Genomic DNA, 13999 nt, shown 5'->3' on the forward strand with positions numbered 1-13999 from the left:
GTTAGCTTTTGTTGACTGTCTATCGTGCAAAACTAACGACTTAGAACAATTTTAACCCTTACCTACCAGATGCAACACAGTGCCAAAAAAGTCTGTGGGACCTTGCCGCATTTGATCAACAATGCATAAAGTGCATAAACGGCCAATTCTGAGACAATGGGAGCAAGTCTCACTGGACAAAAATACCAGAGTTGTAGCCTGCTGCAGTTGGTGACCACAGACTCTGAGGCAGTTTAGCCTTGGGCTTTTTGACCTGATGGATCTTGCTACACTGTGCAAGTTTCTCCTTGTGACAAATTTTAAATGTTGTTGCATTTAGCAGGATTTCTAGCCAAAGATAAATGTACTTTTGGGGGTTAGGGTGAACATAATGGTTGTCATCTTGGTTGGATGTGGTTAAGCAAAGTGCATTCACTTGGACAATTTTTTGCATTGACCCTTTTGTACCACACTCCTACGGCAATAATCTGTGAATTCCTACACTCTTTTTTGGGGGTACACCTTCCGCACTGCCCAGTCTATCCAAGCGCAAGGCCCAGTGAAGTGGCCCAGTCGGGCACGTTCTAGACGCCGTGCTACTGCCGCGCCAAACTTAGCTGAAATGAGTGCGGCAATAACTTGTCTACAGCACGGCAGTTGCTCTAAATGCCAAACTTTAGTCCAACCTTAATCCATCTGGAGTAACAGGCCTTTGGTTAAAGCAGTTCAATGAACAATGATCAAGCCATTCGCGCCCATTTCACTTCCCGTGTTGCGGACGCCAGAGAGGGTATTGTCAGCATGCCTATTCCTGAAATGTCTGCCCCTACTTAGAATTGAATTAAGTTCGGCAATGGTACGGCATTTAGAACAGTGCCATGCCACTGCAGTTTGGAACGACGATAGCGCGGCAGCCCTGTTGCCATAAAGGGCATTGCCATGCTTAACTCAATTTGTCAAGCCAAATGGTTCTAAAGCCGCACTATTGCCTTGTCGAATCAAGAAAAGTCATATTAATTGAGTCTGGCACGGCAGCAGCACGACGTCTAGAACGGGCCTTAGTCACAAGTCCAGTCGCGAGTCTGGTCACGAGTAACAGGGGGAAAATATGAACATAGGGATGCCTTTGTCACACTTAATTTGAATACCTTGTGACTTGACTGCAATCATTCCTTTGTATTTGTGTAGTTAAAGGGAAAATACAACATTTGCAAACATCAAAAAATAAATCTACCAAATCATTTTGAAATACCTTGCTGGACTGTTAGTGAATGACAGTGTAAAGCATCCTGTAAAATCATGGCACCTGGTATACTGTCATTTTCAAGAAAAGTGGTATTTTTGTATCAATTTCCAACGCTGATCGGCCGATCAGCGTTGGAAACAACTGGCTTTTTTTTTCAAATACTGGCCCCAATTGACCATCGCACTTGTTTGCAATCGATTACAAACTTATGAACGGGTACGAGCCAGCTAGACTGGTTCCCTGACCTTACAATTCCCCAATGTATGTAAACTGCTCTGTTTTTTTCTTATATGGAGTCAGGGAACCAGACTACAGGAAAATGATAGTTTTTCTTGGTTTTTATAGCATTTTCGAACCCAAAACCTCAAAAAAGTCAGTGTAACTATATTTGCTTTATCTTTCCAACCCCCCAATTCCATCCATTTCTGAAAATTACAGCAAAAGCAAATGATGTATATTCCCTTTAAGAAAAACTGGTGAAACAAACTCATTTTACTTGCACTGTGAACACTTTTTCAACCCAATTTTTTACCATGATTCCCTTGAGTATTCCTCTTCATTTTGTGACGGATAAACCTAACCCCAAAATGCCGCTAAACCTGTTTTCCAGAGAGGGGAAAACCTCGTGCGGACGTGTGCAAGTCCACAAAGGGTTCACGCGTCCTACACCCTGTGGACCTCTTTTGTTCGCAGGTCCACAAAGAGTCTGCAAGGTTAGAGCACTCATACGGAATAACATTGGCCGTGAGTACTCTGTTCTGTACACACGCCCGAACCAGTTCTGGTTTGTTTATGCTGTAAATCGAGGACACACATGTGAAACATCCTTATACATTTGAGGACAGGAGTCAAATCGAGGACGTCCTCGGTTAGATAATGTGTACGAAACCAATGGGAGCTGTTGCAAAAAAGTTATGCACAAAAGATCGATGACGATGAACAATGGAAAATCTTTAATTTACACCATAAACAAATGTGTATGGGCGTACATACATACACCCCACGGATCGACAGACAAAGGGAGAACAACAGATTCTTTGTTGACCTCGATCGTTCATCTTTTGTTGAAAACGGCGGTCCTCAATCGAGCGTTTACGTGCTTAGTCTATGGGAGAGTGTTATATAACAGGGACAAAGGAAAAGACAATGGCTTGTCCTCGAGAGTAAAATGTAAATTGTAAAACACAACTAAGCGCGCACGCTGTGTGTCCCTCCCACTGGGGGTCGCAAAAGAGGTCACAAAAGAGGTCACAAAGCGCCCTCAACGTTCAAGCACATAGTCTACAATAAAACAAAAATACCCCAATAGAAATGAATGAAAATCTACACAATTCTGCTTTTGTAAGAATTTAATGGGTTTTTGTTTTGTTCATATACAGGGCATGTGACAGTTACACAACACAGTGCACAAGCTAATCAACTTAAAACATCATAGCAGTTTTCCCTTATGTTTTTTTTTCTTTGACCAAAAAAAAAAACAAAAATGAAAACAAAAGCTCAATTCTAAATATGAAAAAAAAAATTGTTTTACAATGGAATGCTACATGATAAATGTTCACATCACTTGCTATATTTTAAGAACGATTAAACATTACAAATAAAAAAGGGCAATATTTTTTTTCGCGAAGAGAAGTATTTACAAAGTTTTTTTTTTAACTTCTGTTGGTTACATATGTATAAAGATGGCATCACACTAGTACAAGTACATTTGTTTTTTTTAGTCATTTACTACTAGTCTACACAGCAATTTTGTTGTAAAGAATCAATCACTTCGTCTCCTAGCACCATGATAGAGATCTCAGAACACTTTTCAAAGTATATATTTCACATTTACAGCCCCGCGCAAAAAGCCGAAAAGTTTGCAAGAACATTTGGAGTTTTCAGTGGAGTGTGCAGGAAAGTGATATTCTGTGTCTGTACTCTAGGGTTTACGCTCAGCTAAAAATGGCGAATACTTGTACATACTTCAGGGTGTCCCCCCCCCCAAAAAAAAAACGAACCCTCGACGCCCCCTTTAAAGAAAAATATCTCAACTATCAATACATATTCAGAGAGTATAGTTCATTAGGTATTCTACAACAAAAATGTTTTCCAATCGGGTAAATATTTATTGAGTTATGGCCTATGTAAAAAAAAACAGCTTTTCATTTTGTCCATGGTTTTAACCACTTCGCACTGGGATTATTTTTGCCAAAAATTCAGATTTTCGCAAATGGCAACATTTTCCAGCCAACTTCTGATATTCAGCCAAACGCCACAAATACTGATTCATTTCAAGAGTCATTTCAACAGTATTTGTACCATATGCCGTGCACAATGGCCAATTCAAGTCAAACACACGGTCCGCCTCCACACATTCACGGACTGTGTGTGTGTGTGTACAAAAGGCATGAGAGATGAGCGTGTTTGATGTAACCTGGAGGCAAGTCGAGGCAATCTTGACGTCTTAACCCATCAGCCGTGCTTGTATATATCACGTCCTCCGACGCAAACTGGTTAATTGAGATGTATTAGGAATGTAATGGATTTGGGGTGTGGGTAGTTTTGCTTCCTTTAATTTTTTTTATCTTTCTTACTTTATTTGGCTCTTTTTTTATTTTTCATTTTTTGCAACAATGGTCATTTCTCCTTTTGGAAGATATGCTAGTCCTGAAAAGGACTGTTTGGTTAACTTCTTAGATGTTTACTGTGTTGCTCTGCCCTCTACGTGGTAGCCTCTTTCACGGATGCAAGTTTCGGTCCGTGTTCTTATTACGGCAGTCAAAATATCAGCCGGCGTGGACGAAATGAAAAAGCGGTACTTGTTTTCAATTGGCCCTAACGCAATAAATATTTACCCGATTGCAAAGGATTTTTTTCATTGTTGAAAAGCTAATGAAGCATACTCTCTAAACATGTATCGATATTTGGGACGTATTTTCTTAAAATCTGTGAAAAAGAGGACGCTTTGAGGTTCTTTTTTTTTTGGGAGGGGACACCCTGTATATTGATGATTTTTGAAGACTCCACAATTTTGTGGAAACAGCAGAGCTGTTAGAAACTTAATTGATCTCAACATAAAGCAAAAACGTTTAAATTGTTTTTTTTTTCTAAATATTTCAATCAACTTAAAAGATCTTTTTGCTTTGGTTTGTACTGAATCCATCAAAACTGTTTTGTTTTAATGGATTTTTTTTAAAAGAGTCGCTGGTATTTACGTATGGCAAAAAGTTATTTATATTATCAATTGACAAAAAAAATGATCGTTTTGCGAAACAGTCTGCTTTACTTCTAGAACTAGAAGGCACTAGTTTCTAGTTTCCAGAAGTAAGTCTAGTTGTACTACATGTTGTACTACAACAGAACCGTTCACAATTTAAAGGCAAAAGGATCATCTGCAACCATTAAAAAAAAAAAGAACAACCAAATTATTACATGTACACTCGGTAATTGCGTAGATACAGGCCTCTCTTTTGTTTTAGTCCTTAAAGTGCTTTTATCATTCCAAAACGACTTCGGCAACTTTAAAGAGGTTATTTCATCCTAATGGTCAAAACTTTTTCCTTCTAATTTCAAATGACATCTTTCCGTAGAAAAAGTGATGCTTCATGGCATGGAGCAAGGTGATCACCATCTGCGCAATTCCAAGGTTACTCACGTTACATTTTCGTAACGTGAGTAACCGATTTTGTGCGTCTCGTTTATCATACAGAACACGTTTTTCTGGATGTCATCTTTGGTGCTTAGGTAGGTCTAGGTTTACTCTATCTACCATGGGGATAACAGTTATTTAACCTTTTCAGTAAGGTAACTACAGCCCAAGGAAACTCAATAGTACATCAAAAATGTAACGTGAGTAACCATGGAATTGCCCATCTTTATTTTTGCGTGGCATTTTGTCATCTTCGTCGTTTTACCCCAAGATTTCCTTTAAAACAACCCAAACCCTGCCTTCTATCCACACCACTCCTGTTGGTTTTGAAATGTCGCTAACTAGTTTGTCAAGTCCAATAATTAAAAGTGTTTTTATTTGTGTGTGTTATAGGAACAAGGCCCATAACTACACAAAGGCCATAAACCCTAACTTGATTTAAAGGTAGAGTACATCATTTGTCATTTGTGCATTTTGTTTTCGTTTGAAGCAACAAAAGTGCTCAAAATCTAAAGAAGGGTGCTTAACAACTAACCTGATGAATTTTTTAGCTCAGTGACTGCTGTACATGTATATTCCTAAAGAAAACAATATTCTAGGATCTTGATTTCAATTCAAAAGTTGCCAAGTCTTGTTTGAATTGTGCCTGAAATCAACGTCCGGGACACGTTCTCATTCAGCTGATTGCAGCTACGCGATGTCATGCATTAAACCGACGAATTGTAGCAACTGCGCACGCTTGCGCGTGTACGTCGTGTCAACCCTTGCGCGCAGCAGTCGCTGAATTAAAAACGACAATTTCGTGTCTGTACGTGTACGTGTCTGGCATGCTGTCATTTGGAATAAAACAGCAGAAGATGGTAATTTCCAAAGAAAAAAAATCACAAATCAAAAAAGAATTGCAGAGACTGGTTCCCAGCCCCTCCATTATCACCCTGCATTTTTATATTTGAGAAGGTGGGAACCAGTCTAGTGGCTGTTTGTATACTGCCCCCGTGTGATCAAATTTAGGTAGTCAGGATGAAATCCAAAAGCTCATACGGATTAAAGATCGTACTAGGTACTAAACACCTCGTGAAAATATTCCATCTGGCTTACTGCCATTTAGATGAAATCAAGAAATGTAGGCGATTTCCAACAATCAGTCATTTGACTGATATTTGGAAGAGTGCTACTGACGAAATTTATGTTTCGTGATCAAAGGTTGTGCATGGATTTTCACTGTTTTCTCAAAAACTGTAATATCCACTGAGCTGTAACTTCAACAGGTTAGGTTTTGAACATTCTTCGTTGGATTTTGAGTGGTGTTACTATTAAAAACGAACAAAATACATGAAAAGCAAATGATCGTATATGGCTTGAAAAAGTCGGCCATCTTGTTTTCCGTATGTGCTTTTCTAATACTGCACTCCAAGCACACGAGCATTAATAATTTTTATATATATATAGAAAAGTACATTTTTTAAAGCATTTATACAAAATTATAAGCATCATACACACAAAATCAGAAATTTGAAAAAAAAGAAGCAGAAAATGAAAACTTCTTACGCGAGGAAAACCGTGGCAATTTTTTTCACTTATTTTTTTTTTTTTTACATCAAATACAGTTTAGACTGTCTCTCTAGTGTTGAGTCGTCTTTTATGAAAAGCGCCCTCACTTGACTTGTATGAGTCACTTGACCACACAGCGCCCTCAAGAGCCAATCTGCCTTCCCTTGTTTCAGCCTCTTTCTTGTTTGTCACTTTTCTTTTCATTATTAAAGGTACATGTACGCCAGAACATGGAAACCCTTTCAGTTTTACTGCACTGCTTTTCAGTTTTTGTAGATTTTTCTAATTTGAAATTTAGCTTTGTTCCAGCTCAAACCCTGTATGGATCGGTCTTGGCTTCGTGCACAAGTACCCCCTCAACGGTACGCAAGGGAGAGTTGGGGGAGACCACTGGGAGAGACATTCGAACACATGACGCTATGCCTTTGTGCACATTCAGAGATAATCTTAGGGCAAGTTCGCGCAAGAACTATAGTTGACATTGGTTAACCATAGTTCGACTAAAGTTAGCCCGAACTCTGTCTAGTCGATAGTGGTTGACTACGCTAGTCGACTATTTGGAACAACCTACTGGGGCTGGTTGCATCGCTGGTAACCAATAGCTGCACGCATTCATAACGTACAGCAGGGAGCCAGGACCCAGAAGTTTGGGATGACATTTTGACCAGCGTCTGACTAGAGACGTTCGCACCTTGCTATTAGTGCGCAGGCCTGACTAGAGACGTTCGCACGTTGCTATTAGTGCGCAGGCCTGACTAGAGACATTCGCACGTTGCTATTAGTGCGCAGGCATAAGGTACGTCACAAATCAACCACTAGTCCACTAATAGTCCTTGCCCGAACTTGGCCTATGTTGTGTTCCCCCCCCCCCCCCTTGAGCTTTCACAAGAGGTCAAAAAGCGCCCTCTCTAGTTCACGCAGGGAGCCTATAGAAGGTTTAGAATTTGCTAAAGCAAAGGTTGGAAAAGTGTTTGTAGATTAATTTTTTTTCAAAAGGCAGAAACTACCAATTTTCAATTACATCAAAAATTTTGACATCGTTAATTTCACGGCCGCTATAACTCACTGGACTACGTTTTTCAAAAAAGAAATAGTCAAAAAACGTTAATACACACAGCTTCTCCAAGTTTGCAACTCAGCTCTATCCAAAAGTGGATCGCTGGGAACAGATCCGACTCCAAGAATTTTCCACGGAGGGAAGGGGCCACGAGGTCTTTAAGACCGTCACAGGCCCTTTGCGATTGGGGTCTCGGTTGGCTTATTTACAAAAACGAATCAATCGGACATTAACGGCAAAGATCCCAGCTAGCTTGAGGGCGAGGCTGCGTCCATTCCCCTGCAGCAAAAAAAATAGAGCCCAAACAGAAAAAAAAATTAACTTTGGCTCGATTTTTTTTTTTTGGTCATTTTTTTTTAAGTTCATGGATTCATCTTATCATACAGATCACAGGATGCAGAGGGATTCCAAAAAGAAAATTCAGTCTGCAAGCGCCCGACCGCTGCTGAGATGTTTGCCGTTGATGACTACCGAATACCACGGAGCATTGTTTCAATTTCCTTCTTTTTTTTCTCTTGTCTTTCTGTCTTTCGTTTTCTTTTTGCTTGACACAGAAAGTCCAGGGGACATTTACCTACCTGCCTCCGGCAGGCTGGGTCAGCCGAGGGCAGAAACACTGGCCAACTCTTTCTGAGGACTAAAAGCAAGTTTTAAAAGGAGCTGCCTTGTTTAGCCAGCATTTTTTCTTCCAAATTTTTTTTTTTTTCCTTAAAGCGGGGAGTGTACCGGTACATTCCTCATCATGTATGATAAAATGTTTCCATTCACTTTGTAAAAAAAAAAAAAAATTAAACAAAAATCCATGTTTCTAAAGGAACTGTCTCAAGTTACATTATCCATTAAAAACAAGAAACACACCTAAAATTTACTTCATTTTAAGTTTTTTTTCTGTGCGATCAGTTGTTTCCGAAGAATCGCAAGAACTTAAACGGCACCAGAGACAACTGACAGCGTACACAACAAGACCAGGAGGGCCTGGTAGAGCTGATCCCAGAGTGCACGCCATTCTTTTCCAATGATTCAGAATGACTATTCACTGGAAGTCTTTTCATGCATCTTGTCTACACAACGGGGCGGACTTAGCCCGGTCATCGGCATTACAGGTTAATCCTATACAACAGCACTGCCCGACTCACAAGTGAGCGATAGTCAGTCAGTCAGTCAATCAATCAGTCGGTTAGCGAGATAGGTACGAGAAGAACACTCAGCTGGCCCTCTGGGGCCAGCACAAATTCGTAAAAGAGGATTTTATTTCCCATTTTAACGACCCAGGACCACAACACACAGTTGTACATAACTCACGCCACATAAACCTGTGGTAGTGACTGCTGTGCAGATTTCTTATAACTGAAGAGACATGTTGAAATTGTTTTAAGATATAACGTGGTTATATCAGCGACTCTTTTGTGGCTGCCTACCACGTGTTTTTATATGAATAAACCAGAATAATAATAATATTCCTAAACTAAGATATCTTGGTCGTATTTGGTGAAAACGGTGTTGAAAATAAAGCTCAATTGAAGAAATAGCCGCCATTTACAAAAACAATGGTCAAAAATTCGATTGTCCACGTCCATGGCAGTCATGTAGACCTAATTGCAATTATTGCAGTTCTTTGTGCGTGCAGTGCTATTCTGTTCACCATATCTCATAGACTTGCACGTGGACAAGCTGGTTTTTGACCATTTTTCTTTAAACTATCGCTATGTCTTAATTTAGGATTTTTTTTCAGTGCAGTTTTCACCATATACCACAAAGATGCTGTAGTTTAGGAATATCTTGAGAAACAATTTTAACATGTCTCCCCAATTCCCCAAAATCTGCGTCTGAAAACGTGTATGGGCACTGACAACCATTGACTGAAATTAACACTTTTATTTGTGTGTGTGGCCAATAAGAAAACAAAACGAACGGGGATACCTCACACCCTGACTGGAACTCCCAATTCTTTTTATTTTAAATTTCAACTTTAAAATACTTTGTCAACTTCACTATTTTCCAAGACCAAGCCAAAGTGGTATACCTAACATCGCACACACATCTGTTTCTTAATCCTAGTTACCATTGGCAAATCCACATGTGGCCTACCACCACAAAGTGAGCATGAAGTCAAGAATAGCCCTTTTACAGTACAGTGGGGCAAAGCCAAGAATTGAAAGGGTGGTAGATTTTATTATTTTTAATTTCAGGCGAACCGCAATCTGTAAGTCCTGTTTTTTTTACCTAGATTTTCAAATGTGGTTTTCTACTTTTACAACTTCAATTCAGTTGGCATTATGTTACTAAACGTTATATACCATTGCACAGCTCTTGTTCTGCACAATCCAAAATAAACCCACCTCAATTCTAAACCCATAAACCCATCCCCAGGCATGCATCTGGGAAGTCACAAAAAAAGAGGAAATTCAAATCTTTCCCAGACTTTGTACAGTGTTTTTCTATTTTCAATGGCACACATGTGAAGTAAAAAAAGAGGAAATCAGCTGATCCGAGGAAAAGTTGCATGCCTGCATCCCAAGTTAATCCCAAGTCAATCCCAAGTCAATCATAAGTCAATCACAAGTCCATCACAAGTCAGTCACAAGTCAATCCCAAGTCAGTAGCAAGCAATCGCTAGTAAAGCCGTAACGTGTTGTACTCACCCAGTAAAGTTGACAAAATCTTGCTCTCTGTTTTGGGGTTGCTGCTGCGGGGAGGCGGGTTCCACCGAGCCGGGATTCTCCATGGCGTATGACTGCGGAGCACTACATAGACATTTGAAATACAAAACCATTCTTAAACTTTCACAATTCTCCAATGCAATTTACATCATTCAACATCTGGGCACTTTGCTAAACACGCTGGAGGTTGTCAAAGCTTTAGGCTTTGAAATGCACACAATGCAATGTACACGCACAAAAACATGTGAGACAACCTATGAGTACAACCATGACATCTGTGGGAACGCAGAATACAGCTGCCAAACGCCTGCCATAACTGAGTTCAACGTTGGTATGGTGCATCACAAAGTGAAAATGTGGGCTTCCAGCAAAATTACATAAAAAGACTAGTTAAAGGGAATGTACATCATTGGCTTTCGCTGTAATTTTCAGAAATGAACTAGTTGAGGGGTTAGTATAACAGATCAAATTTTGTTACACTGACATGTTTGAAGTGTTTGAAGTGTCCGAAAATGCTGGAAAAACCAAGAAAAACAAAAATGTCCAAGTAGTCTGGTTCCCTGACTCCACTAAAGATGAAATGGATCAATTTTTAGATGCCAAAAATTGTAAGGTAAAGGAACCAGTCTAGCTGGCCTGCACCCGTTCATGAACATGTAATCAATAGCAAACACAATTTGGACTGAAACAAATGGTAAATTTGGAGCAGTAGTTGAAAAATAGTCAGGTTTTTCCAACGGTGGTCGGCCGACCACCGTTGGAAATGTATACAAAAATTTTCTTGAAAATGTCTTCACACCAGGTACCATAGTTTGACAGGATGTTTTAGACTGTCATTTACCAACATCTTTTATTTTTCGATGTTTGCAAATGTTGTATTTTCCCTTTAAGCATGTTAAGTGTTCCAGTCAAGGTAGCATGCTCGTGTTTGTGAGTTAGGTCCTACAAATGTGCCAACACCAAATGGAACGATAGTATCAATGAATGCAGTAAACTCCCGTTAAGTCAACTTTTTGCCGGTCAAAAGTTGCACGCAAAACGCGCCGGTTAACATTTGCATGCAGTGATCGATATTATGGACAGCTGGAGTGTTTTTACAGTAAGAATTCTATAACTGTCGAGGGCTTTAACCTGCTGAAAGATGGGAACAATGAACCACCGTCAACAAAAAAAATTGGCATCCAACAATAAAGCGCCGCAAGTTTATGATTAAAATAACATCACAGTCGAGTGCAGTTTTTTGTTTAGTTTATTCTTCAAATATTCAAACTGGCAAAAAAGCTATTCGAATATTTGGTTGATGATCCAATATTCAAATATTTGGGACATTCGGGACAGCCCGAGCCAACTTTGACAAACGTTAGTATTGTTTGCGTAAGTGAAACAACGTAACTGTGGTGTTGGATTTTGAAGGATGTGGCATTTAATCAATCACAAACAAAATGAATTTCAAATGGTAGACTCACGTGATCTGGGGGATCTTGCTGACAAGCACAGAACTGACGTATCCATCACCAGATTGAGGGAGCACCTCTGTGAGGAGAAAAAATGAAGCAAAAAAATGATAAGGAATTCACCCAAGTGTGTAATTATCATCAGAATCATTCGCTGGCGTGGTCGTGTGGTCAATAAGAGATCAACTCGGCGCAAGCTTAGGGCAAGTTTGCGCAAGAACTATTGTTGACCAATGGTTAACCATAGTTCGACTAAAGTTAGCCCGAACTCTGTCTAGTCGACGGTGGTTGACTACGCTAGTCGACTATTTGGAACCAGCCTACTGGGGCTGGTTGCATCGCTGGTTACCAATAGCCGCGCGCATTCATAATGCACAGCAGGGAGCCAGGATCTAGAAGTTTTGCGATGACAGTTTGACCAGCGTTTGACTGGTCCTTGCCCGAAAGTGCTGTTGGTTACTGGCTCACACGCACTGCAATGGCCCAGTGAACATGGTTTGATTCTCCTCTTTGAAGCGAGAATAAGCACAACTGTGGTTGTAACTGGTGTGGTGACAATCTGCTTGGTTACTGGTTCACACGCACTGCAACGGCCAAGTGAACACCATGGTTTCACTACGGCTGTTGTGAATCCGTTTCATAATTGGCTTGAATCTCTTCTTTGAAGTTAAAATAAGCACAGCTGTTAGTTGTAACTGGTGTGGTGACAATCTGCTTGGTTACTGCTTCACACGCACTGCAACGGCCAAGTGAACACTGTGGTTTTGCTATGGCTGTTACAAAATCCATTTCATAATTGGCTTGTTTCTCCTCTTTGAAGCGAAAATAAACACAACCATCGGTTGTAACTGGTGTGGTGACAAACATGCTGAAAGGCAGTGAACCATTTTCAGGTACTAATTTGTTAAAATGTTCTATACAAGTAGAATGTGAAATTTCTGTCTGTGATTGTGTGTTAAACGTACGTGACATGGGGGGGGGGTTCAATTTTTCTTCATTTTTGTTTTCAACTGACACAAAATCTAACGCTTGAGGGGAAAAAGGCTTTTAAGAACTCACCGTCTACGGGCGTGTAGAAATTCCCGAACGCCGTGTCCTTGGGAATGTCGGGAAAGAGGTTGGTCAGATGCGGCAAGTCGTGGATGCGATCGGCAAGCGAACGAATGTGGAAATCCTCACTTGAGAATGGCAACAGATTCAGCACTTGTCTCTCTCCTAAATGTCGAGGTTGAAAAATTGAAAGCATCTCAAAACGTGGTGGCGTTTTCCAGAACCAAATCACAAACAGAACTAGTTCAGAAGACCTTTTTATATTCAACACTTCACAACATGTTATGAATCTCCATGCAGGCTGTAATTCAGCGTTCCCATAAAAAAAAATTAAAATAAAAATTCCACGACTTTTCCAGGACAAAATTAGGACATTCCATGACAAATTCCTATGCTGTTTTGACATCTTGGGAGCCTGTTTACAATACACTGGCCAGTCATCACACTATGAGGCAAGGGATGCCACTCTCTTCAGTCTTCCAAGTATACAGCATGAAAAGGAAGTATAATAAACTGGAATGCAAACTGAAAGACTGCCACAACCAAATATTTTGGATCAAGTTTTCCACGACTTTTTCCTCGGAGTATCAACTTTACAAGACCCCTTGTAAAAAAATATTCTATGCCTTTTCCATGATAGCCTTAAATTCCAGATTTTTAGGATTTTTCAAGACTGCGAGAACCCTAGAGGTGTTCTTTTATGAATTATTCCGTCAAAAAGGATTAATTTTTTTTTTTTTTTTAAATACCCAACAGTTTCATTGGAATTTGTTAACAAGTGACCTCTGACCTGTGGTGGGGTCCTCGTTGACCCAGGTGATGCTGATAGCCCCCAGCTTGGAGTCACTGAAGCGTAACAGAAAGGTCCCCGTCTGCTTCGTCAAGAGCAGCTCCTGGGCATGCTCCTTGGTGATGAAACCCAAGATGGACCTTCGGTTAGAAAGAAAAAAAAATTGGTAAAAGTAGACCCATTTGTGTATGATTTTAATGATACATGATGTAGAGCTTTGATACGTTGAGTTGAGTTTCGGTTTCGTCCTCTACCCACATTTGGACTCTGTGCAGAAGTACCCCCTCAATGGTTGCAAAAGGGAGACCACTGGGGAGATATTGTAACGCATTACTAGCGACACCCGACGCTCACGCAAAGACGCAATGGCTTTGTAAACATTCGCTATAAAATTGGTCGTGCGTGCTTTGCGCTATACGTACGCAAACCAGTACACACACGTGGTGCGTCCTGTCCACTCGGCTCTTGAAAGTGATACACAAGCGCCCTCTCTCTTGTTAGCGCACAGAGCCTATAGGAAGTGTCAAACGTTTATGCGATATGCGTGAATGGCCAGTCACTATCTGGTGTCAGAAAGATTA

The 13999-nt window shown here is 40.3% G+C and overlaps 1 protein-coding gene across 3 annotated transcripts in view; it reads right to left on the reverse strand.

The window, feature by feature from the left end:
- LOC119744643 (signal transducer and activator of transcription 5A-like) overlaps positions 1-13999 on the reverse strand; it is a 37137-nt gene that overhangs the window by 3286 nt on the left and 19852 nt on the right. For 2 of the 3 annotated variants that reach the window (XM_038220692.1, XM_038220691.1), the window contains exons 18-21: positions 13419-13558; positions 12638-12793; positions 11591-11657; positions 10107-10208 (exon numbers count right to left, since the gene is read on the reverse strand). In XM_038220692.1, coding sequence (XP_038076620.1) covers positions 10107-10208; positions 11591-11657; positions 12638-12793; positions 13419-13558 — 465 coding nt within the window. Of the gene's footprint in view, positions 1-7269; positions 7744-10106; positions 10209-11590; positions 11658-12637; positions 12794-13418; positions 13559-13999 lie in introns of those variants that run through there. The other variant, XM_038220693.1, reaches the window with a different exon arrangement.

This window comes from Patiria miniata, unplaced genomic scaffold, assembly GCF_015706575.1.
Source record: "Patiria miniata isolate m_02_andy unplaced genomic scaffold, ASM1570657v1 HiC_scaffold_7, whole genome shotgun sequence".
NCBI classification, from domain to species: Eukaryota; Metazoa; Echinodermata; class Asteroidea; order Valvatida; family Asterinidae; genus Patiria; species Patiria miniata.